General features: G+C 37.1%; 1 protein-coding gene and 1 non-coding gene across 4 annotated transcripts in view; both read left to right on the forward strand.

The window, feature by feature from the left end:
* The first annotated feature begins 4,507 nt into the window (after window positions 1–4,507).
* Window positions 4,508–26,647, forward strand: part of LOC122081858 (NAD-dependent malic enzyme 62 kDa isoform, mitochondrial-like) — a 24,899-nt gene continuing 2,759 nt past the window's right edge. Inside the window, exons 1-18 of one of the 3 annotated variants that reach the window (XM_042649212.1) lie at window positions 4,509–4,815; window positions 5,067–5,163; window positions 7,608–7,726; window positions 7,964–8,131; window positions 13,458–13,586; window positions 14,736–14,796; window positions 17,045–17,148; window positions 17,240–17,323; window positions 18,979–19,085; window positions 21,325–21,436; window positions 22,748–22,861; window positions 24,535–24,600; window positions 24,806–24,878; window positions 24,960–25,046; window positions 25,455–25,509; window positions 25,588–25,659; window positions 25,756–25,818; window positions 25,922–26,036. In XM_042649212.1, coding sequence (XP_042505146.1) covers window positions 4,636–4,815; window positions 5,067–5,163; window positions 7,608–7,726; window positions 7,964–8,131; window positions 13,458–13,586; window positions 14,736–14,796; window positions 17,045–17,148; window positions 17,240–17,323; window positions 18,979–19,085; window positions 21,325–21,436; window positions 22,748–22,861; window positions 24,535–24,600; window positions 24,806–24,878; window positions 24,960–25,046; window positions 25,455–25,509; window positions 25,588–25,659; window positions 25,756–25,818; window positions 25,922–26,036 — 1,806 coding nt within the window. In that variant the 5' untranslated portion in view covers window positions 4,509–4,635. Of the gene's footprint in view, window positions 4,816–5,066; window positions 5,164–7,607; window positions 7,727–7,963; window positions 8,132–13,457; window positions 13,587–14,735; window positions 14,797–17,044; window positions 17,149–17,239; window positions 17,324–18,978; window positions 19,086–21,324; window positions 21,437–22,747; window positions 22,862–24,534; window positions 24,601–24,805; window positions 24,879–24,959; window positions 25,047–25,454; window positions 25,510–25,587; window positions 25,660–25,755; window positions 25,819–25,921; window positions 26,037–26,647 lie in introns of all 3 variants that reach the window. The other 2 variants (XM_042649213.1, XM_042649214.1) reach the window with 2 other exon arrangements.
* TRNAG-GCC lies at window positions 12,378–12,448 on the forward strand. The gene has a single exon. It is a non-coding gene; the product is annotated as a tRNA-Gly (tRNA).

Genomic DNA, 26,647 nt, shown 5'->3' on the forward strand with positions numbered 1-26,647 from the left:
TTTTTTTTAAAATCAATCCAAACCAACCGGTTCGGGCATATGAGTTTCGGGTCAAATTCGGGTCAATTGGTCAACGACCCGGTCAACCTTTGACCGAGTCAAATAGTGCACATGAGTTGACCCACTGTGTCCCGAGTCAAATCGATAGGGTTTCCGAGTTGAACCGGCGATGACTAGCCTCCATTTTTTTTTTCTCTCTCCTTCGGTAGCCGGTTTCCAACGGAGCATGCCAACGCGTCTGGAAGTTTTCGGTGACTTGCGGCATACTGCCGCGACCGTCTTCTCGTGATCTACAACTTTTGTGAAGAAAGTTTTTCCATACAGGATATTTAAGTGGTGGTAAAATTACGATTTTTATGATTTTCATGATTTTTAATCAAATCAAGTTTTAAGTAATAATCAAAATCCTCATGTACAAGAAAAATTCAATCGATTCTTGTCCCATGTGGTCTGCTCTGATACCACTTGTTAGAACTCACTATGGGTTTGAGATTGAAACCCTATGGAGGAAACCACACAGGAAAAACAAGAACACGAATCTAATAAAATTATGGAGGATCGATTTGTACCTTTCACCTAGTATGCTGAAGATGATTGATGTTGGTCACTCCCACTTTCGCTCTATTGGCTTGGCTATGGATCTTCTACAACCCTTTAAACCTCCTTAGTTCTCTCACTTTAGTGGTAAAGTGGGGAAGAGTGAATAATGGTTGTAGGGACCCAAAACCTAGTATTTATAATACTGTCCTGCACTCAAAACCCTAAACCACAATGGGTTGAGCCAGCATATCCCTAAGCTTGAGAGTGGACTGAACCGGTTCATGCAATTTGACTCTCACCCATTTAATCAACCCGAATAATTAATTTAGCCCATAAATCCAACACTGACTGCATCTAACAGAACAAAAAGCAAAGCATTCTGCAACTCAAAGTGTCATTAATGTAACTATAATCTTTGAGGGTAGACCATGAAGGCATGACAACAATAAGGTAGACCACTTAAAAAAAAAAAAAACACAACTCTTGGAAAACCAGCAGAAGGACATGTCAGTAGTAAGGTAGAACACATTCGCACACTTTCAAAGTCTTGGTGGATTCGAACCACCATAACCTAGGCATTAACCCAGGTGCTCTACCATTTTGAGCTAAAGACTTCTTACCTACAAAAAATATTGTTAGTACATTATAATAACAAAGAAATAATCACCCCACGTATGGTTGGCAATGATGGAACCAACTTCATTAATGAAATAGTAGTTCTATTTACAAGGATGTTACATAGAAGATAAAGCACGAAAGAATTAATACCCAAATACATAGGAAGATGGTTAAACCATAATAATGGTTGAGCAATGACTAATCCACTACTACTTGGTTCCTCACATTTGGACTATAGGGTGGTTGACGAATAGCCGAGATGACCCGTGTGTTCCTATTAATACTTTCATTTGAATGACTTGCTCTTGTGTCTATATTATCTATGTAGTCCCTCAACGTTGGGTCCAACCAAATGAAAGAGCCCAGATGTTTTTCACCTAACAGACATCTATAGAATCGTCGTCCAGGATTCTTCAATGTTCAAGAAGTCCGGATGACCATCAACCCTTCACCACAGCTACACATCCGCTGTTGTGCATCCATTTCTTTGTAAAATGCAATACCCCTAAGAGAAGCTTACATTAAAAGGGCTCCAACAGTGACAAAAAAAATATAATTGATATGGATATTTGATGAACAATATACTCTACAGAGTATGTAATGCTTAAATTAACATGATATAAGAGAAGATGCCAAAAGGAAACTATTAAAAAAAAATTCAAGGCAAAAAGCAAACATCAATGTATGGTTTATAGAATATCCTTTATATGTCATATGTCGTTGATAAGTGGCTAAGAACAACCCTTTTCCCCTAATATTTCAGCATTCAAAACCACAGAGTAACTTGGTGCAGAGTACAATGTAAATACTTCAAAAAAAATTCAATTTCAGAGATAGCGAGTCGAGCAAGGAACAGAGACAGAGAGACAACAAGCAAATAAAAATATTGAAATTGAAATTTTATTGAACAGAAAACCTAATATTTCAGCATTCAAAGTCACAGAGCAACTTAGTTCAGAGTACAATGTAAATACTTCAAAAAAATTTCAATTTCAGAGATAGCGAGTCGAGCGAGGAATAGAGAGACAACAAGCAAATAAAAATATTGAAATTGAAATTTTATTGAACAGAAAACCTAATATTTCAGCATTCAAAACCACATAGAAACTTGTTTCAGAGTGCAATGTAAATACTTCAAAAAAATTTCAATTTCAGAGATAGCGAGTCGAGAGAGGAACAGAGAAAGAGAGACAGCAAGCAAAAAAAAATATTGAAATTGAAATTTTATTGAACAGAAAACCTAATATTTCAGCATTCAAAACCACAGAGCAACTTGGTTCAGAGTACAATGTAAAAAAGAGAGAGAAGGCTTTGCAGAGACATTAACATTAACATGAAAGAGAGGGCTGTTCATTCTTCGTTGAGTATTTCATACCTTTGCAAAGAGCGCTTCGTAACACAAGGAGAGAGCGAGTTAAGCGAGAAACAGAGATAGAGATAGGAGTCAAGCGATGAAGAGTCGACAAAGAGGAAGAGTCGACAGAGGGGAGAGAGTTGAGAGCGAGAGGGAGAGAGTCGAGAGAGCGAGGGAGAGTCGACAGAGATGGTTAGGGCAGAACCAAATCGTAACAAGAGAGGGAGAGTCGTGAGAGAGAAAGAGGGAGAGTCAAAAGAGGAGAGAGGGAAAAACTTTCACCTTTTATTTCAAACCATATGAACCAAACCGGTTTGCTATGATATGGTTTGGTTCAAATTGGTTCTTCACTGATTTAATGATTCATCAGTTGCATAAAATCTGGACCGTTCATTTGGTATTTGACACGTGTCACTCTCTGAAGGGGGTATTTCACAGAATTGTACCAGATTAGAATTGCAGACGATTTTTGTCCATGCTCTCCCTATTGCAAAAGAACTCAAGAAAAGATATTTTCCCAATGTGTGAGGATGATGTGTAGTTGGTGGTTCATGTTCATTTGGAATGTCCATTACCTAAAAGGAGTACCCAATGCCTGAATCTGTTGCCCATGCAGGTCTAGCGATAGTCATAATGTATGTAGCTTTATCCTACATCATGGAGAGACTTTTTAAAAAATTATTAGACTAAAGTAATGATGACAATAGCAACTTATTTGTGTCTTTCTCTTTCTTCATTTTCAAATTTTCTTATCTTCTAAACATAATCTAAGGAATCACTTAGGCCACCTCATCTTACCCTTAGATTGAACAACAAAAGATGGTCTCAAATCTCAACTATTTTAAAAAAGATAATTAAATTTATCGATAAAACCCATTATCCAAGAGTCCAAACATGAGATCACATCTCTCTTTATTGATAAACTTTCTCCTAACCATAAATGTTCGGACCGGGATCCTCTAACTCGTGACATGGCATGTAGCACATATTCAAGGACTCAGAGCACCTATGTACACGTCCATGCCTTGGACTACTTGTTTGAGGGTTCTCAGCCCTAGAATCTATGCTATAGAGGAGCCCAATGCAAAATATTCTTAACCTAATCTTATACCCCATACTTTAGATCGAAAAGCAGGATTAATTGATATAGTCTTATGTCTTAATTAGGTAATACCGTGGATTTTGACTACTTCTCTCCAATGTTCTTTCCAGTTTCATGGGAAAAAAAGAAACAATTATTTTCCATGAAAAAATGGAATCTCAAACCTATAATTTGTCTTTAGTCAAACCTAGAATTTTGTCATTTACAAAAGCAACGAGTTGAGTGTGGAGAAACAGCCGCTTAACTGTTGATGGATCAAGTTCCACCGACACCAATACCTACTGACCCAACCTTTTTGGTATCGGTATCGGTATCGGTATCAACGGTGACAGTGACCGGTGACTATGACCGGTGACCGTGACCGATGACCGAAGACCGATGACCGATGACCGATACCTACCGAGAAAAAAATCGTCTGTTTTTCTTCATCCATATTTTTCTTGTTTTGCTACCTTCAGAAGACGACATGTGGCATTATTTTAAGTGAACGATCAAGATTGCATTAAAAATCAAACTAGATATAATAATCCTCATCCATCTGAATTAATCTTGACCGTTGATGACACATGTCATCATCTGCAACTAGCAAAACACAAGAAAAACAGGAAAGGAAAAAACAGAAGATTTTTATCCCACCTACCGACACCACCTTTCTTGCGATTTTCACATGATCCGACTAGTCTTTCAGGATAGACATTTCTTTCCTAGATTAAAAATGTGGGACCCATGCTCTCAACGGACATTTTCTCTACCACTAGACACTTGGCATCGGTCCCATAACCCCATCCACACTCCTCAGGACCACATCCATATTGAAGGTTTGAACATCAAATCTACGACCCCATCTCACTAAAGCCGCCTTTATTGGCCTCTCCCGCCTCTCCCGACTCTCCCGAGTGGAGGCCTCTAAAAGGCGACACAGTGGAATGTTGATCCACACCACCCACTCTCTCTCTAGAAAGATTGGTCCTTATTACTCTCCACTCTCCTTTTTCTCAGTTCTTCCTCTGCAGCAACAAAAATGTCGAATTTCTACTCTCACCTCCGACTATCTTCGTCAATCGCCAAACGCCTTAAGCAGCGAATGGCTACAACGACTATGATGATCGACAGAAGATCCTTCACCACAACTGAAGGCCATCGCCCTACTATAGTCCACAAGCGCGGTCTCGATATCCTCCACGATCCGTGGTTCAATAAGGTAAGTCTTATTTTTCCTTACTATTGATTGATCTCTTCAACTTCAATCTATCGTGATTATGATCTCAGCTTCAGAGTATATAATTTCAGAACTGAATTTGGATCACAAAGTGAAAAGATGTGCATTAAATTCAAATTCGGTAGTATAGTTTTGAAGTTCATTTATAGTTGGTAATGCTTGGGATGACTGAGAGAAGCATTCTCGAGAAATAATCGGAAATTTTTGTGATTTTCTTGATTTACTTAAACCAGGGAACAGCTTTCTCCATGACAGAGCGAGATCGTCTTGATATTCGTGGCCTTCTCCCTTCAAATATTATGACTGCACAACAACAAATTGATAGGTTCAGTAAGTTCCTAATTCCTTTTTCTGGGACTTGACATGGGTTTCTGACTTGATGAATCTATTCAATTGTACCTTTACTCAGTGTGCCTGTGAAAGATCTGTAGTTGGTTTTGGGACATGTACAGAACTGTAGCTGTCATATTGCTTCTTTATGCTCAATTGGTTGATAAATTGTGTCGCAGCCATGTGTGAAGTGTACACATCAAGTTTATTTCCCCACCTGTCACTGAGGATTTGTTGTATTTTTATCTTTAGGTTCAATGTTTGTATAGCAGGCTGCTAGAGACTGCTTTCTATGCCCTTTATGTTGGATGATTAACTAGTCCTCAGTAAGTGAAGCCATTTTTTTATTTCTTGAATAAAATTGTAAATGTATCTTGATACACGTGATAATGCAGATTCTAAAACTTGTAGGTGGGATCTACTATAAAATAATGTGGATTAGGCTAGAGAGCCAAGATGGCAAGGGTGATAGCCAAGGATTTAAGTGTCAGTATTAGGTATCGTATCAGAGGGGTGATTTAAAGATTCGTATCGTATCATATTAAAGAGACGCAAAATACACATGGAAATGGTCAAGAAATGCACGGATGTGCTTATGATACATATAAATTCAATTTTGAAGCATAAAACATGTTATTATGTAGTATATAGATATATACCAGCTTCATGCAAGGATTTGAGACATTTTTACCTAATCTAATGATATGCATAAAAAAAAATAAAAAGAGATTTACAACATCAGCACTTTTTTGGCCCAAATCTGTTTTGATCCGTGATTTGAGCACTAGAAATCCCTAAAATTTTTTGAAATGGTGAATATTAGGTTCGCTTTTATGTTAGATGATTCCCTCCAACTCATATCAAAGAGAAAAAAAGGTTTCCAAGCCCTTCGGTTTTTTCATGTCTCACTCACGGTTTCTGTTTTGTAAGTTTAAAGGTGCCATATCAAGTGTATCTTACCTGTATTGGACTGTATTGGTCCTATATCGTTCATGTATTGGAATGTATTGAGTATTGACCCATATCGGTCCCATATTGGCCTGTTGGCCTGTGTTGACTTGTTTCGGTTGAGAGGGTATCATCTGAACCTTCCTTCCCACCACAACCCCAATCCACCGTGGCCCCCCCCCACAAAAAAAAAATAATAATAATAATAATAATATATATATAATAATAAAAAATAAAAAAAAAAGATCAAGGAAAAAGGAAGAAATTCACATGCAAGTGGACTTGTAAGGATGTAAAGAATAGGTGGTAAAACATCAGATATATTTCATAAGCTTCATTCCAATGGCTAAAGCATCTGTCATATTATTCATCAAAGGCCAACAGATATGCATGCCAACAGAAAAGTACTGATATACCCAATGGTTTTTGAATGACAAATAGGCTCTTAATTCACATATTTGATTGATATTGAACAGTATATACTAGTAGTTGCAGTCAGGATGAAAAAGGATTTGTAACTCGTCGGACCTCTAGTCACTTCTGTAATTTTGTCTAGGATCATACAATCACTATGATTTTGGGGTATGGTCCATTCAAAGTTAGGAATATCCATTAGATGGTATGGATAAAAATCATAAATTAGCTGTTCAAATGCTGTTAGTAGACTATACTTTAGGCATTCAGGTGAAAAGGGCGTACCCAATACACGAGGCTCCCACTACTGCAGAGTATGTGGAGGGGCAAATTTACACAGCCTTACCCCCACTTTTTATGGAGAGGCTGTTTCCTGAATTTAGGCATTTAGCCAAGTTCTATAAAAACCTTAAGCGGATAGAGATCAGGTATATAAGACAATAACTATAGTAGATGAAATTAATATGATCCATTCAAGAGACTGCTATCTAAGTTTAGATGGAATAGAGCGTTAAGTGATAGAATTGGGTTTCCTATCCATTTATGTGCATATCTCCGATAATTTTTGAAATGCTTATCGTATACCGTATTTTAATTTTGGCTGACCGATACGGCAACTGATACTAATACTTTAATCCTTGCATAGACCTCCCCAAGGAGGTGAAAGGGAAAAATGAAAAATACAGCTTAGGACAATATGATATAAATTCAGTTCCTAAACTACCCCTATTACATAAACTCCAACAATTTGAACTCTTAATCTCTTACTAATAAGGCATGGTCTTTGCCAATTGGGCTTCTATAAATTGCTAAAGGGAAGATGAACTTGAGGGTGCCTTATGCAATTACTTCTTTTATTTATTTATTTATTTTCTCTCTATTGTTCCCTATATACTGTTAGGCTGTAATGTTCATGTACTAGAAGTGTCAGTACACATGATTATTTGAACACCTGAACCTCTGAAACATTTCTGGGAATGTGGATTTGGACTTTGTGATATGAGTCAGTAACTTTCTTAATAAAAATGCTTTGTCTTTACTATGTTCCTTATGATTAGTGTTATAAACCTGTTCATTTGCAGTGGTAGACTTGAAAAGGCTTGAAGTACAAGCAAGAGATGGACCATCAGATCCATATGCTTTGGCTAAGTGGCGGATACTCAACAGGTTGCATGACAGAAATGAAACAATGTACTACAAGGTGAGCTTGTGAGTTTCCGTTAGTTTCGTTGTTCCTATTGCTGGTGACAATGAACTTTTAACAATTACTTTCCATTAGTTGTGTTGCTCATATTGCTGATGACACAATGAACTTTTGACAATTACCAAAGAGAATGTCTCTGCTTATGCTATAGAGTTTCTGACGACATATCATGTTTGACCATCTTAGTCTTGCTTTACTGTATTCTTGAATTGACAGCCTCCCTTGGTTTGGCAGGTTTTAATCGACAACATTGAAGAATATGCACCTATTGTGTATACACCAACTGTTGGTCTTGTTTGCCAGAAATATAGTGGCTTATTTAGAAGGCCGAGAGGGATGTATTTCAGTGCAGCAGACCGTGGAGAAATGATGTCAATGGTTTATAATTGGCCAGCTGAACAGGTTATGAGACAACACTTGTTTTTTTCATTGAAATCTATTTGTAGCACATGCATGCTAGCAGCTACAACCATAGTTGTCATGGCGTCTAGGTGAAGCAAGGCATTGGAGAGGGCCTGGATGCAAGGTTGCAACACCAAGCAGATGACCAAGTCGACCAAAATGCCTTCCTAGGCGACCAAGGGCACACTATTCGTCAAGGTGCCTGGATGCCAAGACGGTCACCTAAGCGATGCCTTGACAACTATGGCTACGACTACTCGATGGTTATACTGAGCTCCATGCTAATTAATGGAAACAGAACAAAGTTACCAAACCTTATAGGTTCTAATTTCAGATACTATTGCTTACCATTGTTTCACATACAACTACTTTTGCCTTTTGCTGCTGGGGAGGATTCATTTTATTTGTCACTAGGTTCTGTCTGTATAATTCATCTTCCTGAAAGTATCTTGGATCTGCATCCTGCTTATTTGGAAAGTGGATAGGAAGAACTAAACAGATTGGTTTTCTTCTGTTTGGTACCGAATGACATCAAGTTTTGAAGGATAGAAATAGTATCTTAAATTTATCATTGAATGAAACACATATTACTTGAAAATTTTCTGCAAATGTTTGTCAGAAAGAAAATAAATATTTCTTTTTTAAACTGTGGTAGTTTTGGTGTTTCATAATTGAAAAGCACCAATCAACTTCTGCAATTGCATTTGTTTCATAGTGCAACTACAATGTCAGATCCTATATAACTGTGCAATTCGACTTAAAGTTTCATCATGTTGATACCTTTTGTTAACTGTTTCATGGACATGCCATACTCTTTTTCATATCAATCGTCGCTTTCAGATGATATTGTTTCAAGCTATTGCTTGTCTAGTGTTTATGTGATAGAAGTAAGAGGAAGTGGCTGGACCTTTGGAGCGGTCTGCATTTACTATTGCTTGACAGAAATGAAACTGTTGGGTTGTTATGACCCATACCTGCGAAGTAGTGTAGTGATGGATTTTTCATCATCCTTAAGCTCTGGTCCTTGATTTTGTTGAATTTTAGTGGAATCAGGTCTGGAATTTTTCTGGAAACATGGAGTACAATTTGGGTTTGATGATAATCCTGATTCATATTCCTTACTTATTGTAGACAAATTTTCCTCAATGAAAATATGTATCCTATTCTGCTCTTCCCCCAACCCCACCACCCCCCCCCCCCAAAAAAAAAAGTTTCTGAATCTCTTTTGTTTGCTATCAGGTAACAAATTTTTATGTCCATTTGGATAATATTTTACCATTCAACTTGCAAAAAATAATGGGCAGGACAATAATCCTGTGATTTTCTTAAGTGACTTCGACTCGGTAACTGGAACCCCAAGTTTCAAGAAGTGCTGAACTGGCATACTTGTCATAGTTGTCATGGCACCAAGGCAAGCCATGTAGTGGCAAGCTGCCTTTGACACCTTGGACTCTCCAAGGTGTCCCTGGAGAACCCCCCAACGATACATCCCAGGGCCGTATTTTCCAGGTATTGAGAAAATCTTGAGAGAACTTTATGAGTATGTTTTCACGAGGTGGCTCGTGTATGACTGTTATGTGTAGAATCTGCAACAATATAAAAGATTCTAATAAAATTCACTTGTTGCCAACAGAAAAGGGGGGGGGGGGGGGGGGAAGGTGGAGTGAAGTCATAGATTTGCTAACTATATTTCTAATGGTTTAGGCAAACAGGTGTAGGTGATGCATATAATTCACTAAAATGGATTATTTTAACGAAAATAAGCCTTGGGTTGGGTTTTATGTATATTGGGTCTTTGGTCAATGGTTTTTCATTGTGATAGGCCACTTTAATGGACCCAAAATAAGGGTAGGAGCTAGAACTATGAGATTAGTTAAGTATGATTAGTTTAGAGTCTGTTTTGTGTTAGAAATTAGCAAAGTCCAGTCCTATAATTCTTAAGAATTTGCATTCAGATTGCCATTATAAGCATATATTCTCTTTATAGAGTCTTAGTTTGAGAAAGATTGCGAAATACTAGATCGTTTTAACTGTTCTTAGTAATAGTTTGAATTCCAAATCACTTTAGGATTGTTAGAGACGGTTAATGGATTTCATATATAAATGTAGTGGTCTATCACCTTAGAGACACGAATTTATGAAATATAACAGTTTAAATTATTTTTTTTCCTTCTTTCTTTCTTAATTTTGTTGCTGTGGATTCAGTAGATTTCTTGGTGGATTCCAAGTGAAGGCTAAGGTGGTTTCCTTTGTGAAAGAGTGGATTTCCTTCATGGTTATGGTGGATTCCAAAACCACTGCAGTAGGACTCTTCAGAAAGTCGCTGTTCTGTTAACAGAATCAGTTCAAATTCTGCAGATCAGTTCTACTAGCAGAACAGACTCATCAATTGTAATTCTAACCATTCTAATTTGTTTGCCTGAAGCTGCAGAATTTTTCTGTACTCTGGTTCTGTTTACTCTGTCTGTGATCCTTCTATTGTAGCCTTCTATCAGAACTTTTCTGGTTGAAGATTAGACCACATTAGTAGGCCTACCCTGACTTGGGGGAGTAGTTCCTGATTGTTGCTGAGGGTTTATGAATTTTTTTTTTCTTGGATGAATAAAATATAATATGAAGATGAGAGAAAATAAAAAGGCAAAGATGGGCCGCGGGGGGGGGGGGGAGAGGCTACAGGAACCAACAAAAGGACAAACCAACCACAAGGGGAAAGGAGAGGAAGAACAACAAGGTAAATCCATCGGGTGGGGGAAGCCCCAGAGACAACAATAGCTGTTCCTGAGAAATCTCTAACCCTACGAATAGGGGGGGGGGGAAGCAAGCTTGGAGCTGAAGTCAAAATGGATGGCATTCCAAATCTTATCATAAGAACGGGAATTGGACGTCCATCTACGAGGGTTCCGCTCCATCCAGAGAAGGTTAATGAACTTTAGTTCTTCATCCAGAAAGAGCAAAAGAAATTTTCCTTGGAAACCAAATAGGGCATCTTACAGAACTTGGAAGAAAGATTCATGAAACTCCCTTTTTTGTAAGTGGTAATTTGGTTTAATAAGATTTGAGCTACTAAACATTTTAAAATAGGGATTTTCTTATTAATACCTTAGGTTATAGGACAAGGGCCAATAGGTTTAACCTTACTTTTTTCCCCTTGTTTTATTCCCCAAAGTTATTTAATGTAGGGGAAATTGGTTTCAAAAAGTTGAAATTCATTTAATGCAACATTTAATAAATTTCCTATGTGAAATGACATATTTACTCTCATTGAAAAAAATGCATTAAATGCTTTTGGGAATAAGACAAGGGGCAATTAAATGAAGGTGTCAAGTTCTAAATACAACAATAGAGGTGCCATTTGGACAGGCACAAGATCCTTGACTAATACACGTGGTAGGTGGCACCAAAGAGAAAGCTTCTTTTTGCTAATTGTAGTTTGATCATATTTATTTATTTTTTTTGTATGGGTGGTATGTCTATTGGTACTTCCTCTTTAGAACTTTCTAGCATGTCCACATATGTACTTTTGCACTCATATGGTGAACTTGACCCTTGTTGGGACACTCATGCATCTCTCACATATAATCTGCTTGACTTGTCTCAATTTGTTGATGGCATGCTTAGTGATTCTACTTTGATGTTTCCTTTCTGCTGTGACTTGCCAACAACTTACTTCATGATTATTTAGCTTGATTTTATTTAATACGATGAAGCAAGAGTGCAAAATGTATTGTTTCATAGGCTAAGCATAATAAAATTCCAAAGTTAGTCCCCACTTTCCTGATGGAACTTGGAATCATATGTTTTGAAGACCCTAACTTCCTAATATCAAATTTAAACGATCATCTTAGTTTATATAGCCATTTCCTATTTTCTGGAGACCTAGAGAAGCCATGTAGCCCCCCCAGGGGTCATATTGACCCTATTCTGCCGAAATGTCTTCCTCTTCTCCAACAGTGGCGGAGTTGCTTATGAAAACCTTGAAATCTTGATATGATAAATCTGTTGCGGGCAGACCCTCCCTTGAGAGATGTTTTCGTGAAGGACGACAACCATGGGGAAGAAAAGCTCCATGAAAGTACCCGGAATAGCTATTTATGATACTATGCAACTTGTGCCACCAGATGTGCATACAATATGTATGATATTAGCCCGCTTCAATGGGATCTTTTATCCTAATCGGAGGAGAAATTACCAAATTATATCATATATATGTGTGTACGTATGTGCACGTATCGGGAATGAAAAAATTGCGGATATGGTCGAATGGTAAAATTTCTCTTTGCCAAGGAGAAGATGCGGGTTCGATTCCCGCTATCCGCCCATGTTGAAGTAGTCCTATAGTTCAACCAATGCTGTGGAAGGTTCTTTCTAAGCAGCACAAGAAAAAGCAGTAGTCAAGGTTACGAAGTAAGGTAAGCTGGCCAAGTCAAACTAAGCAGAAGTAAAGGCGGAATGCTTTTGAACTCTAAACCAGATTTGTCAAAGTAGCCAACGAGTTGATGGGTTTGAGAGGCTCCGGAGGAGCTATGAAGGAAGGACAATTAGAGCTCAATCCCAGTTCGCTTGATGATGGGGAACTACTCTATTGGGAGGGGAGTGAATGCTACCCACCTCATTTTTCGACTCTATCCGATCTGATATTTTTATCAAGCATAGGTTCTATAACAACATATCAAACCTGTGGATCTATTCCCGTCCAGATCCTCCTTTTCTTCCGAACAAAGGGAAGGGTAAGGGTCTTCTTTGGTGGATCCCTCTTGTTCCTGTTTAGTCCCCTTCGTTTCGGAAGTTCTTTCTATTTCTACATCTGTTTCTTCGTCAATTTGCCCCCTTTCGTCCGTTTCTTCTGTTTCTTTCAGCTTTGAGCTTTTATTCCCATAAAATTTTTGCTAGAATGCAGGGAGCAAGGTTTTTATTTTTAAAATCTCCTCCCCACCACCACCCCCAAAAGAGTAGTAGTGTGTTCTCAGAAAGTGGGGTTAATTGGGTTCTATTTGAATGTGGCAATCTCAATATGGAAAGTTACTGAACTAAAATATAATGTTTGTCAACAATGCGTACACTAAGCATGCCAATATTTTACATATAATGCTTTTCAACCATCTGTTATCTATGTTATCTTATACTTTTGTCTATGTCCTGAAACCAAAGTCCCTGTTATGAATTTTCAGTGTATCCACTGGATTTGGTGACAATTGTTGCATTTTCTGCTTTATATCATGGCCTTTTAGCTGTGGATATTTCGTATCATAATGGAAAAAAATTGATTACCCTAGGAATGAATTCATTTTGTCAATTTAAGCTATTGATGATAGTACCTCTATTGTAGGTTGATATGATTGTGGTAACAGATGGAAGCAGGATATTGGGCCTTGGAGATCTTGGTGTTCAGGGGATTGGAATTTCAATTGGGAAGCTGGATTTATATGTCGCTGCTGCTGGGATAAATCCACAGAGGGTAAGATCTTGTTTTTCATATCAAATCTTTTCCTCCAGCCTGCTCTGTGCATGTGTGTGTGTGTTTTTCTTCTTTTTTTTTCTTTTCTTTTTTTTTTTTTTTTTTTTTTTTTTTTGGGGTGGTGGGGTTGAGTCAACCAGGTGAGCAACCAATCTCGATTGTTGTCAGAAAATCACTGGGTAAACTCGCCAGGTCTTAAAATGTTAAAAAAGTCCACCAGTTTAATAGTTCCCATATGCTCCTCTTTAACAGACCCAGTCCAAGACCCTCTGATATCTTTGATCACCATTGAATATATTCCAAGGACTGAAAAAGATTTTTCTCCCCCTTGTGAGGAATAATATGGTGCAAATAACTTCGTTCTGTATTTATGCTTAGATTTGTCTTTTACAAGAGAATATCCTAGTGTTCTTTAGCTCCTTAAGATTTAGAGATTGGTTAGTGCTGGATGCTCCTGCAACCCTTAGTTGTCTGTAGAACCATTCCTTTTCTCCAAAACCAGGTTATCTCATCTTTCATTATGTATATGGAAACTGTAGGCCAATAAAAAATGGTTGTACTCTAATCCAGTCTATTAGGGTACTATTTCTGTGTAGATGTCTAAACTATCCATTGATTTTCTTGAATTCAAATTGATTTTCGAATTCTGGTGCTATGGTGTGATCTCTTGAAAACTTCTCATAAATTAGTTCTTGTGGCATGCTTTGAAATTGTTGTGGATATTAGATTTCCTGGTAGTATCTCCACTTAACGGACCGGTTTTTGAGATGGAAATCTAGCATGGTATCAGAGCAGGTCCTGATCCTCCCGATCCCACCTCATTGTGTCCCCTTCCTTTGTCCATGTGTTCGGTGCTTCCGAACCACCTACACGTGAGGGGCAGTGTCAGATCCCACATTGCCTGTGAATGGAATGCCCATTCTGTTTGTATACCTAGTAGTACCTCCACTTAACAGACAGGTCTTTTGAGATGGAAATTAGATCTTATATTGTCTGTTTGTGTTGAATTCTTGGTTTTCTCAAGGAATGGAAAATGACTCATAGCCAATGCTTGTAAGTTGTAATAGACGGAGTCTTCCTGTTCCTGATTACTTTTGCAGTGAGTTTCTATACCAGGGAAGTTTTAACTTTTTGCTTTTCTCCCAACAGGTGCTTCCTGCGATGATTGATGTTGGAACTAACAATGAAAAGCTCCTCACAGACCCCCTCTGTATGAATCTACATTATCTTACCGTAGAAAGCATACAAATTCCATGTGTAGATAGTGTGCAGACTGATAAATTAATGAAATTACTCCTTCAGGGCTATCAATAATATAGTTATATATCTCTAGTTTTTTAATGATTGGAAAAAGAAATGGTTGGAACCAAAGTGTTGTAGAAGCTACTGATTCAAGGTTCTTGGTAGAGTACAAAAAATCACAATCACCTATGCAAATGATATTTGTTAATATTGAAAAAAAAAAAAAAAAATCCCTGGCCAATCCCTAGCTGTCTTTTCCAGTATGAACTTCCAAATTCCTTATGTACTAAACCTGGTTCTTATTACAGTGTTTTTCTCGCAAGGAAACATAATATAAACTTTGGAGTATCTTCTTTATATTGATTTTGTTCTTTTTGGTCCCTTCTCTTTGAGAAATAAGTTCGGTATTGGATTACTTAGGCAAATGATTTAGCCACTTGAGCAATATAGTTCTTATATTTTCGCCAGTTTTAGCTAGAAAATCCTTAATTTTCCCAATTCCTAAAGAACATGTGAGAAATCCATTTCTAGATAACCCGGAAAATAATTGATTATATTAGAGCATCTTGAAGACTATAGAATTTCTATTTTTCTGTAAGAGCCTTCAGGGCACCTACAAAACATCTTCGAAGTGTAAAAACGGAACCCTATAACGATGCAAAAAACGAATGCAAATTTGCGAACAACAATATCACAATCGCACACAAAGATTTATGTGATTCAGCAAGATTGCCTACGTCCACCGTGAGATGAGACATGCTTCTGTATTAATGGAGAATAGGGTTACAACGCTTGTCCTCACACCTCTTTCAGATTGCTTAACTTGCTTCCAAGGCTGAATTGCCCCCACGATTTGGGTCTTGAAGGACCCAAATCGTCTAGCCAATAGTGGCTGGCCCAGCACATGCTGGCTGGCCCTGTGGCCCAATGGGTTGGTCCATTATTTAGGGTGATGGACCACCCTTAGACTGCTTCCTTCGGTTGTAAACCTGTCCATGAAATCGATAAAGGGCATACCCATTGCATGAGGCTCTCACCATTGCAGGGTCTAGGCAGGGTCATAATGTACGCAGCCTTACCCCTGGTTTGTAGAGAGGCTGTTTCCCGACTCGAACCTGCGACCACTAAGTTGCAATGGAGCAACCTTACCATTACACCAATGCCCGCCCTCCTATCCAGGGAATCGATCTACATCATTAATCCATAACCTACTAAGAGTGGAGGAAGTATAGTTACAAAGTAAATGACCAACCTACTATGCCTAATACAAAAGGAAACAATGAAGGAAACAAAGATAAAATTAAATAACTAGCTAACTAAGCTAACTAAGCTATTGGCAAAATTATCCCACGATACACACTTTAACAGTAGGATATAGCATTGCTTTCTTGGGATCTTCAGGTGGGATTAGGTTATCTATGCTGGCATTATTTTCCTCCTCCTGTGGAGTTGGTACTGTACCTTATGGTAAAATGGAATGGATAGCATTCTTTGGAGGCACACTTTATCATTACTGGATTCTGCAGCATTTGGAGGACAAGGACAATAGTTGAGGTGCAGTGTTCATTATATCACTGAGACAATCACTGGAAAATTAACTTGCCAGTCTTTACCTTAAGTGCTTCTTTCAACTGTATTGTTTGAAATTGAATGGAATTGCCCATGTGTCTCTTCAAAAGAAGAGAGGTGGAGGGGGGGGGGGGAGACAGTTTGGGTATAGAACATTTTATGTGGTCCTCATCTTGGGCAGTCACCTTGTTGGCTGAACTCTTCTTTTCCCAGAGTCCATTGATTGTCATCTGTTGGGTAGACCATAGACCATAGACCAATGTGGCACAAGATGCTTACTCATTGTGCATTATTCCACTGTCTATTCTTCTGTTACTACAATCATTTTTAGATTTAAAGTGGATCCAGTATTCTCTATTTTGCTGTCAATCTGTTCCTGTTATGCTATACTGTTCCAAATCGCCTCATGGTGCATCCTAGAACAACTTAGTAGACCTGTAAATCTGTTCTCAAATTTTTTTCCTCGATGAAAAATTCAATTGCTTGCTATTTTACAGGTTTACTTACTATTATCTGTAAGTACTGAGATGATATGGGACATGTAACCCCTTTATTTGGATTTTTAATAATATCCAAACTATTTGAAGTATTCATAACAATCTGGCCTTCTACCACTTTTGACTTTTCAAGTTTTTGATTGTATATAGACCTGGGATTGCAAGAACACCGCCTTGATGGTGAGGAGTACCTTTCAGTTATTGATGAATTTATGGAAGCTGTTTTTACTCGTTGGCCCCATGTGATTGTACAGGTAGTTATCTATACTTATATATTGTCAAAGTAAACACTTTATGTCTGATTATGTGCAAGAGTAAATAGTAATGTGATTTTGATTTTCTCAGTTTGAAGACTTCCAGAGTAAATGGGCCTTCATGTTATTGCAGCGCTATAGAAACACCTACCGTATGTTTAATGATGATGTTCAGGTGAGAAACTTTATGTGTCACTAGTTTTTGAAAGAAACTGTTGTGTTGCAGTTGGACCCATAATGTGCAGCAGTGCCTTCTCATCCTGCATCATTTGGCCTTAGTTCCAGAGTTTCGATCTATAGTAGTTGGAATCGGAAAACCTCCAACCACTATGCTCATCATTCATAGTACATAGAGACTGTATGAGTCGAATATTAAATCTATGCATCTTAACGAGTTTGCAGAATGGTTTGGTTTGGAACATGAATAAGTTCTATTTCTTTTTATTCCATTTGATCAAGTCATTTGTTTGATCCATTGGATTTAGGGAGCAAATGATATAGTGAGAGAACTCATAATCGATTGTTTGATTAGCATTATACTAATTGATATCATGCGTAACTTCATCGACAAGAAGTCTTGCATTAGGGGGGTGGAGGCTCAAGAAACTCTTATAGATTGTAAACGCCAGTAGGGTATGTACATTAAACAAGCCGTACTTCAAAAATTTCTAAGATTGTAGGGTTGCTTTGCAGTACGGGGGCTAGTTTGCTTATTTGAAAGATCATCATAGAATACAGCTGGAGAAGTTTGCCACACCCTCACCTTCTAATGGGTTCAACTTTCTTTCCTGTGGTATGTTTAGCTGAAAAGCAGTAAGCTTCTGCCAATCAGAATCTAGGAAGGAAACTAGTTGATCACCTGCAAGGGTATGGGGATGGGGAGGGAAGTGTTTATCCTCATTGAATGGTGAGGGTCTTGGGTGGCTTGGCTTGATACTTTTAGATCCTCCACAGTCTTGCTTATCAATTTTTTAATGAATCTTAAAAAAAATTTCTAAAGAAAATATATAAATTTCGAACTTTTAATTTCCTTTGAGGTGAAACCAAATTTTCCTTGGTTTGTGGTTTTGAACAAATGTAATGATGTTGATATTTGAAGCCTCGGTATGGGGGCCCCTTTGGCCAATAATTGCTAGACATAGGGTTCTATGTTATTATGGATGGAAATATATTTTCAGTGTTCTTTTATGTCCAACTCGGTTGAAAACATTGAAACCAAAGAAATTATATATAAGCATGCTTTCAAGATGTGTGGGCAATACCATTTCAACCTTGAGAAAACTCATTGACACACTTGACACTTGTGCATGCTTCCGGTACTTACTAAAATGCTAAGGAACAGTACTTACTAAAATGCTAAGGAACATATGGAGTCAATAGTCTAATATGGTGTAAAGTCTCCAATTTCGCATCCTCCGCTTAAATATGAGATCTATCATGTTCCAGCCAACACAAACTTTTTCAGAAGTTCATGCTGCAACTTTTATGTGAACATTTGACATTTTTCATTTCATGGATAGACTATATGCTTTTTGAAATTATTGCAATCTGTGCTTGAAGATTTTGTTCATGCATTTGAGGCAAGTTTCCTCAAATGACCTTGCATCAGTTTACTTGTCCATATTGTTAAACTTGCATTAAATTAAGTAATCATGGATGTATGTTCCTACTAAAGTACAAAAAAGGAAAGGTGTATGGTCCATTCCCATGCTGCTTATTTCGATGGCACTCCAAGCTTTGGATCAGCCAACTTATATGTTGACAGTATCATCAAATACCGTTGTCATTAATACAACTAGATATGTCATTTAACATCAATATACTTCACAGGGAACAGCGGGGGTTGCTGTAGCAGGTCTTTTAGGAGCTGTAAGAGCACAAGGAAGGCCAATGATAGACTTCCCAAAGCAAAAGATAGTTGTTGCTGGCGCTGGAAGGTTTGATACTTGTCTTACATCTCAAGCCGGAAGTCATTAGGCATTCCTGTTTTGGAGAAAAGCCATTGCTTTGCGACACTTGTATCCTCATATTTGATTTGCCCCTACATATTCTTTTAGAATCTACCTTCTCTTTAAGTATTGCATTTTTACACATGTTTGATTTCCTGGTTAGTGTCTTTCATTGTAAAAGCATGGTCATCCTTAGTTACTAGGAAACCTGTTCCATGAATGTCAGTTGTCACTAGTAAAAAAGAGTTGCTTTTTCACTGTGTGTGGGCTTACAATTTCAGTGGGTTCCATTGTAAATGCTCAATTATATAGCCCAGGAACATGAATGTAGTTAAGTTTTTTAAGTCAGTGGAGTTGTGCTTGATGTATAATTTTTCGTACAACTAGAGTCTTTCTATATTGATGTAACTCCTACGGCTATTTAAGAATTGATGATTTAAATGTTGTTTTGTGTGAGCTGTGCTGTGCTCGTTGCGGCCATTAAAGGTTATGTCTCTTTCTCTTTTGCAATGATTCTGTTCCTTTCTCAGCCCATTAAATATTCTCTTTGCTTCTTCTTTGTCAAAGTTACAATCCAGGGGTACCATTATCTGTAGCTAATTTTCTTACTACTTCCCTAGTGAATTCTAAACTTTTTCCCACCACCTCTTGTAGTTCGGCTGCCCTTCATCAGGATGTTTCTAGTAAACCTTAACCCTTATGTGTTTGGTTGTTTCCTCCCAAGAAAGCATAGCCATATAATTTGTCATGGTTTTACTCTATTGACTCTTTTCTGTTTCTTATGGAATATTCCACATTTTTTCTTTCAATAGCAATGTTGGTAAACATATAAGAAGGATACCATAAATGCATCAAAAAAATTGTACAGATTTGACAGCAGACTGTATGGTCCATGCCCGTGTTCACCATCATCTGGAATAAAGAAAAAAATAAATGAATTTTAAGCAAGAAGTCCAGCATCATTACAAAACTATATGTTGCAATTGGCTGGCTTTTCTTGAGTGATCCATTATGTCGAGGGAGTTCAAGAATATAGATGTAGAAGTTTTTCTTCAGGTAGGAGGAATGCATCTGGAAGGTATATGTTTTGTACTCTTTCTCTTTCATTTGCATTTCCATGTTGAGGAATTACTCTCACTAAACACTGATACAGTGGCATTAGGCATTATTCCCGTATGGAGGCCTATATCCAAACTTCGGAGGCTCATAGGGTTCTGGTGTGAGTCCAATGGGATGAAATTGGATGGTTATGTTATAGGTTAGGTCTTTTATTTTATTTTATTTTATTTTTGTGTTTCATTGTAATGGGCCTAATATATAAGCCCATAAAGTGGGGCTAAAGTTAGTAATAGGATTTGCAGGTGAGTGAGTGGATTAAATTAGAATACTTAATATCTAGATAGAGTTCTGTTTTGGGTTTTTTGCTTTATTGACTGTATATGAATGTGATTAAATAGTCCTTTTATGAGTCAATTTAGGAACTTTAGAAGGTATTTTATATATGTAATACACCTCCTTCAATTGGGAGATGATTTGAGTAAAAAATGTGTTTTTTTAAGAGTTTTGATGCTTTTGACCAATGCATATGGGATTGGTATCCCATACCTGATTTCTTCTCTTCTTTTTTTTTTTTTCTCTCTTCTTCTGGAGAAGATAAATCTCATCTCTTTTCCCTCCCCTTCCATTGATCCTATTTCTTTCCTTCACAATGCAGTTGCTTCCCCTATCTTTTAGATATGATCACAGATTTTATAATTGGGCTTGCTTGCATCTGAGATCCCTAATCTGGATCATGGTTTCCAAGACATCAACTAGGTGACCAGGTGCCCATGGATCGCCTTTTCACCATGAGAACTATTATCTGGATTCTCATATTGCGTTAATCTCCTTCTTTGACACACTTTCATAGAGCATTCCCCTGTACTACACTCCATTTGAAAGATATTATAAGCTGTAAGACCCTCATGGAAATATTATACAAATCGAAGTTGAAGTCATGGTTTAGCAAGCTTGATAGGGTATAAGAAAACTGGGTTCTCACTAATTGTCATGAGCAATGTGAATTTAATGGTTAATTGTTGAAGAATAAATCTTGAATTGTATTGGCTATTTGGCTGCTAAGTATACTGCATTACATTATTTTTCTACATGTCAGATGAAATTCAAGTAACATCATTCTGCTCCTGGTAAAAGATTTTGAGACATATTTTACCTTGTGATGTTGCAGTGCAGGATTAGGAGTTGTAAATGATGCAAGAAAGACCATGAAAAGGATGCTAGGTAATAACGAGTCTGCTTTTGAGAGTGCACGGAGTCAATTCTGGGTGGTTGATGCCAAGGTGAGTAGTCTCTCTCAATTATTTCCAAAGTTGGACTTAAATAAGACATGAAGGCTTAATATTCACCCCTAATACTCTTAAGATCTATTGAAAGGTGCTTTTAGTATCTTGGGATTGAAGGAGTGAGTCACCTGTGCACCGAAAGCTAACATAGCTAACATAGCTCTTGAACACTACTTCTGCAATCTAATTTAGTGCCTCATTTATACTTCCAAATTGCTTTCCCCATTATTTTTCTATCTCAAATTCATATTTGGATGATGGATGTGGCCATGGAATCAAGAATCATATCCATCTGTATGAACCAATACATAGCAGTAAGGAGAGGCATGAAGACAATACTGACCCGATACAATACGTTAAAAAAAAGTATATATCTATATCAAGTTATCAACTAATATAGGTCGATACAGGTTGTACACACTTGATATGCCTCCTTTAAACATGCAAAGCAGATATCGTGAGTGGGATACAAAACCGAGAGCAACCAAGGGCCTTGGAAATTAAGTTTTTCTCTTCAATCTGAGTTGGGCGAACTAATCTAGCATAAAAAAAATTCACCGAAAAAAACATCTAGCATAAAAAGACCTTAATCTTCACCATTTCAACAAATTTTAGGGATATATTGCTCAAATCTCGGATCAAAACAGATTTTGGTGCAAAAGAGATAAAGTTGTAGATCTGGTTTATTTGGCTCAAATCTTTTTTTTTTTTTTTTTTTTGCATCACTATATGAGGTAAAAACGACTCAAATCCTTGCATCAATTAGGTTATTTGCTAGGATTTGAGCACGTAATATATGATTTTTCTTTGAAACCGAAACAGGATTTTTATTTTATTTAAACTTGTGATTTCCTTGCATGGTTATAGGTTTTCGGATGATTCGTATCGGTATCAGCCCTGATCAATACCAATACCTGGCTGATACGGTACAAACATACATTTTTTTGTTACAAAAATGCTCTTTTATCCTATATTGACCCAACATGGCTGATTTGTATCGATATTGCTGGCGAGTGGTGCCGGTGCTGTTACAGTGAACTAAATCCTTGTTCCCTTGTGCAAAATGCTAATATCATGGTTTGACTGATTTATATATGATGAAAGAGGATGAGATCTATCATCCCTTGTACTTGAGCCTTTCTTGTCATTGCAGTAGCCTGAATTTATTAACTGGTCTGGAAGTCTGCGACCCTTGAAAACGTGTATTTTGAAACTGCCCTTAATTTCTGTTTGCATTGATAAATTTTGTGAATGGAGTTTTCCTCAATTAGTTTGGTAATATTGCAATTAATAATTCTGGAATTCCAGGGGCTGATAACAGAGGAGCGTGAGAATATCGATCCAGGTGCACTGCCATTTGCAAGAAAGATAAAGGAGGCTAAGCATCAAGGGCTAAGGGAAGGGGCAAGCCTTGTTGAAGTGGTGCGTATCTTTTATTATTAAATTTCATCTTTTCATGCAGTTGGTGGATAATAAATGTTGCACAGGTAATCAACTATTTTATCTCACGTATTTATTGTAGCAAAGTTCTTTCCGAAGTTACAGGGAAAGAAATTTCGTCTTCTTTATTTTATTTTATTTTTTGGGGGCGCGGAGGTGCACAAGTCTATTGAGGAGGGATCGGGGCCATTGAATGAAACTGGAATGAGTCCCAACTGCCTACAAGTTAGGATACCCTTTTTGCTTACCTAATGAGGGACTTAGCCTTTTGATATGGTTCTGAGCTTCCTACCTCAGAAAAAAAATAATAATAATAATAATAATAAAATAAAATATATATATATATATATATATATATGTTCAAACTTCAAAGTATCCAAAATGTGAGGAAACAACTTCAGTGGCCATTTACATACCTAAGAAATCCTAAAAATAAATGAAATGAACAGTGGGAAGAAATCATTGAAATTGATGAAACTGTACTTATTATAGTTATTTAAGTTGAAAATGTTGTGGGATAGAAGTGCCAATCAGATGTCGACTATGACTTCTATTAAAGTAGCATCTCCTTTTCCAGTAAGCAACTGTAGAAAATGGAGAGAGAATGTTTCATTTCACTATTTCCTAGACCTACCAAATTCATTTTTCAACCTCATTCCTCAAAATCAATGTGCGTTCTCGATGAGGGAACATCACTAGTATGGATTCTAATTCCAAATCCTACTTGTTATGCTTAAACTGGGGCATCCAAAGGAAACTATCTGCTATCATTTATCAAGACGTAAGGCGACCCAAGGGGATGGAGGATGGTAAAACGCCACCTAGGCAACCAGTGTGCCAGTCCAGGCTGAGCTGCCTGGACGCGTAGACGACACCTTGATAACTATGTGTGACACATAGCTGGATAGAATTAGATTGTTCTTTTTCCATGTTAATCAGTATTAAATAAGTTTGAGGATCTCATAAAGGAAATTTTTTTCTGCACATGCGATTGATTTAACCTTCAGTTTTTCCTCCCTTTTACAGTTATACATCTTCTACATAGCTCCCCGGTACATTGTGACCCATTTCTAGTGATGCTGTAATGGATCTTTTTCCATATACTTCTACATGAGCCTCCACTATATTTGGTTTTCCCATTAGTTGATATTAGTTCCAATATATCCATGTGACTTTTTGATGATCTCAATGTGTATATATCAATTGTCTAACTTTAATCGATGGGAAGGAAGAAAACAATAATAAACTCATCAAACAAATTATATATGAGAGAGATATCAGATGTAATCATTGGTTTTTCTGTTGGTGAGAGTTCCATGGTAGTGAAGCCAGATGCATTCTTCTAAAAGGTGGCATGCTGAAACTCTGAAAGTGGTCCTTCACTCTCAACATCTTGTTCTCTTCTGTGCATAGGTTGGCTGATTGATCTTTCCTTTCCTATAGATTAGCCATAGCATGCTCAAGTCACATATGAATTGAGTAATCTTGGGCTATTTAGCGGGTAATCTAATGAACACAAGCTAAAGTTTTTTGGGTAACTGGTGAAATGATTAACAGATTAAGCTCTAACCTCTTAAGAATCAAAAGATAATTGGTAGTTTTTTCTGACCGAATTCACTGCACTAATCCCAATAATCTATTTCTGTGTTAATCAGGTTAAAGAAGTAAAGCCTGATGTACTGCTTGGCTTATCTGCAGTTGGGGGCTTGTTCTCCAAAGAGGTATTAACAGTTGATACCAATAAAAGTTTCTGATGACTTCTCATCCTTTTTCATATTGTTTCTATTCAAAAGGCTCATGGACTAAGTTTTCAGTTTTGTGATCAATATCTGTCTTATTTCAATTTGTTATAATTTTGTATTTTGACATGTTTTAGTTAATAACAATAAGTTGGTGTTGCTGTTGGTGTACTGGACATGCTTTTAGGTTTTAGAAGCCATGAAAGGTTCAACTTCAACTAGACCAGCTATTTTTGCAATGTCAAATCCTACTCTGAATGGTACGTGAACTCAAGACTAGCTTGCATTTTATGAATTCTATGTATTAATAAACATTGTTGCTGAATTTTTTTTTTTGACAGCTGAATGCACCCCTGAAGAAGCATTTTCCATTGTGGGTGACAATGTCGTATTTGCAAGTGGAAGTCCATTCAAAGATGTGGATTTGGGTATGTACTATAATACATGCATGGCCATAATTATCTACATTATTTGTTCTTGTTTCATTCTTTTGATGGGAAACAAATCAACACTTCATTAATATAAAGAGAAGCCATAAATCCTGCAAATAGCAGGAACCTAACATAGTGATTACGTACAATGTGAACAGCCTTGACACCCATTAGACACACTAATCCTCTTTGGCTCCCAGTGGCAATGACTTTTGACTTACCCCTCACATGCTTCATATGTTCTAAAGAAAGTTGCTTCTCTTCCTTCGAAATTTCAAATAAGCAATGCCTTTTCTTTACTTTCTGATGCATGCTTTGCATTTCACATGCATTTGGAATTTGATGGAGGATTGAATTATTTGATGACATAAGCCTTTTTGGATCACCTCCCGTGAATTGTGGCAGGAAATGGTCAAATTGGCCACAGCAATCAGGGAAACAACATGTACCTCTTTCCAGGGTTAGTGTTAATTTATTTGTTTATATTCTAAAGGTCAGCCTTCCTGGGGATGAACTGACTATCTATCTGATCATGCAGGATTGGGCTAGGTACTCTTCTATCTGGCTCACGCATCATCTCTGATGGCATGCTACAGGCTGCAGCCGAATGGTAATCCTCAGATATAACTCATTTCTGACCTAACCATTTTGGAAAAAGAACAACATTTGATCTTCTAAAGTTAACCTTTGCATTTTGAGAACACAGCTTGGCTGCATATATGAAAGAAGAAGATGTTCACGAAGGGATCATATATCCTTCAATATCCGGGTATATAATCTGATTCTATTTTGAAGGATATCCATTACATGCTATTTATTGATGAAAAATGTGAATTCAAGATATTATCTGCTTTGGTACAATGATTTTGCAGCATACGTGATATAACGACAAAAGTAGCTGCAGCCGTCGTGAAAGAAGCTATAAGTGAGGATCTAGCAGAGGGATACCGTGACATGGATGGCCGAGAGCTCCAAAAATTAACTGAGGTATCTTTATCATTAGTAGCATAAGTTAGCCCTTTCCTTTACTCATGATATGTTGATAATGCGATGTTTGTGAGGGACCTTTTGTATTGAACTACAAGATGCATGGAATTACAAAATTTCAAAGAATAGATAAGCATGAAAACAAGTTCTTGCATTAAATTAATAGTGAGTAATCAACATAAAGTTGGTACACCCAGAAAATTAGTAGAATAAATCCATATGTAAAAGTCAAAAACTAAAAGTATAAAATTGTTTCATAAGAAAATATGGACAAATAATCAATGTAATAAAAAACAATTACGATCAATGAAAATTAAGGCCATAAATTAATTTAGTCACATAGAAATATTATGATTCACAATGTTTAAAAATTTAAAAATTAAATTTTAAGCTAAAAGAATGATTATTTAATAGAATGAATTGAGAATGATGGCTAATTTTGACAGAATTCTCATGTCTACCTGAACCTGATACTAGGACTGTCTAAGTGATGCCTATTAATAATAATAATAATAATAATAATAATAATAATAATAATAATAATAATAATAATAATAATATCGTGGCTGCCAATAATAATAATAATAATAATAATAATAATAATATTATTA

The sequence above is a fragment of the Macadamia integrifolia genome, chromosome 6 (assembly GCF_013358625.1).
Source record: "Macadamia integrifolia cultivar HAES 741 chromosome 6, SCU_Mint_v3, whole genome shotgun sequence".
NCBI classification, from domain to species: Eukaryota; Viridiplantae; Streptophyta; class Magnoliopsida; order Proteales; family Proteaceae; genus Macadamia; species Macadamia integrifolia.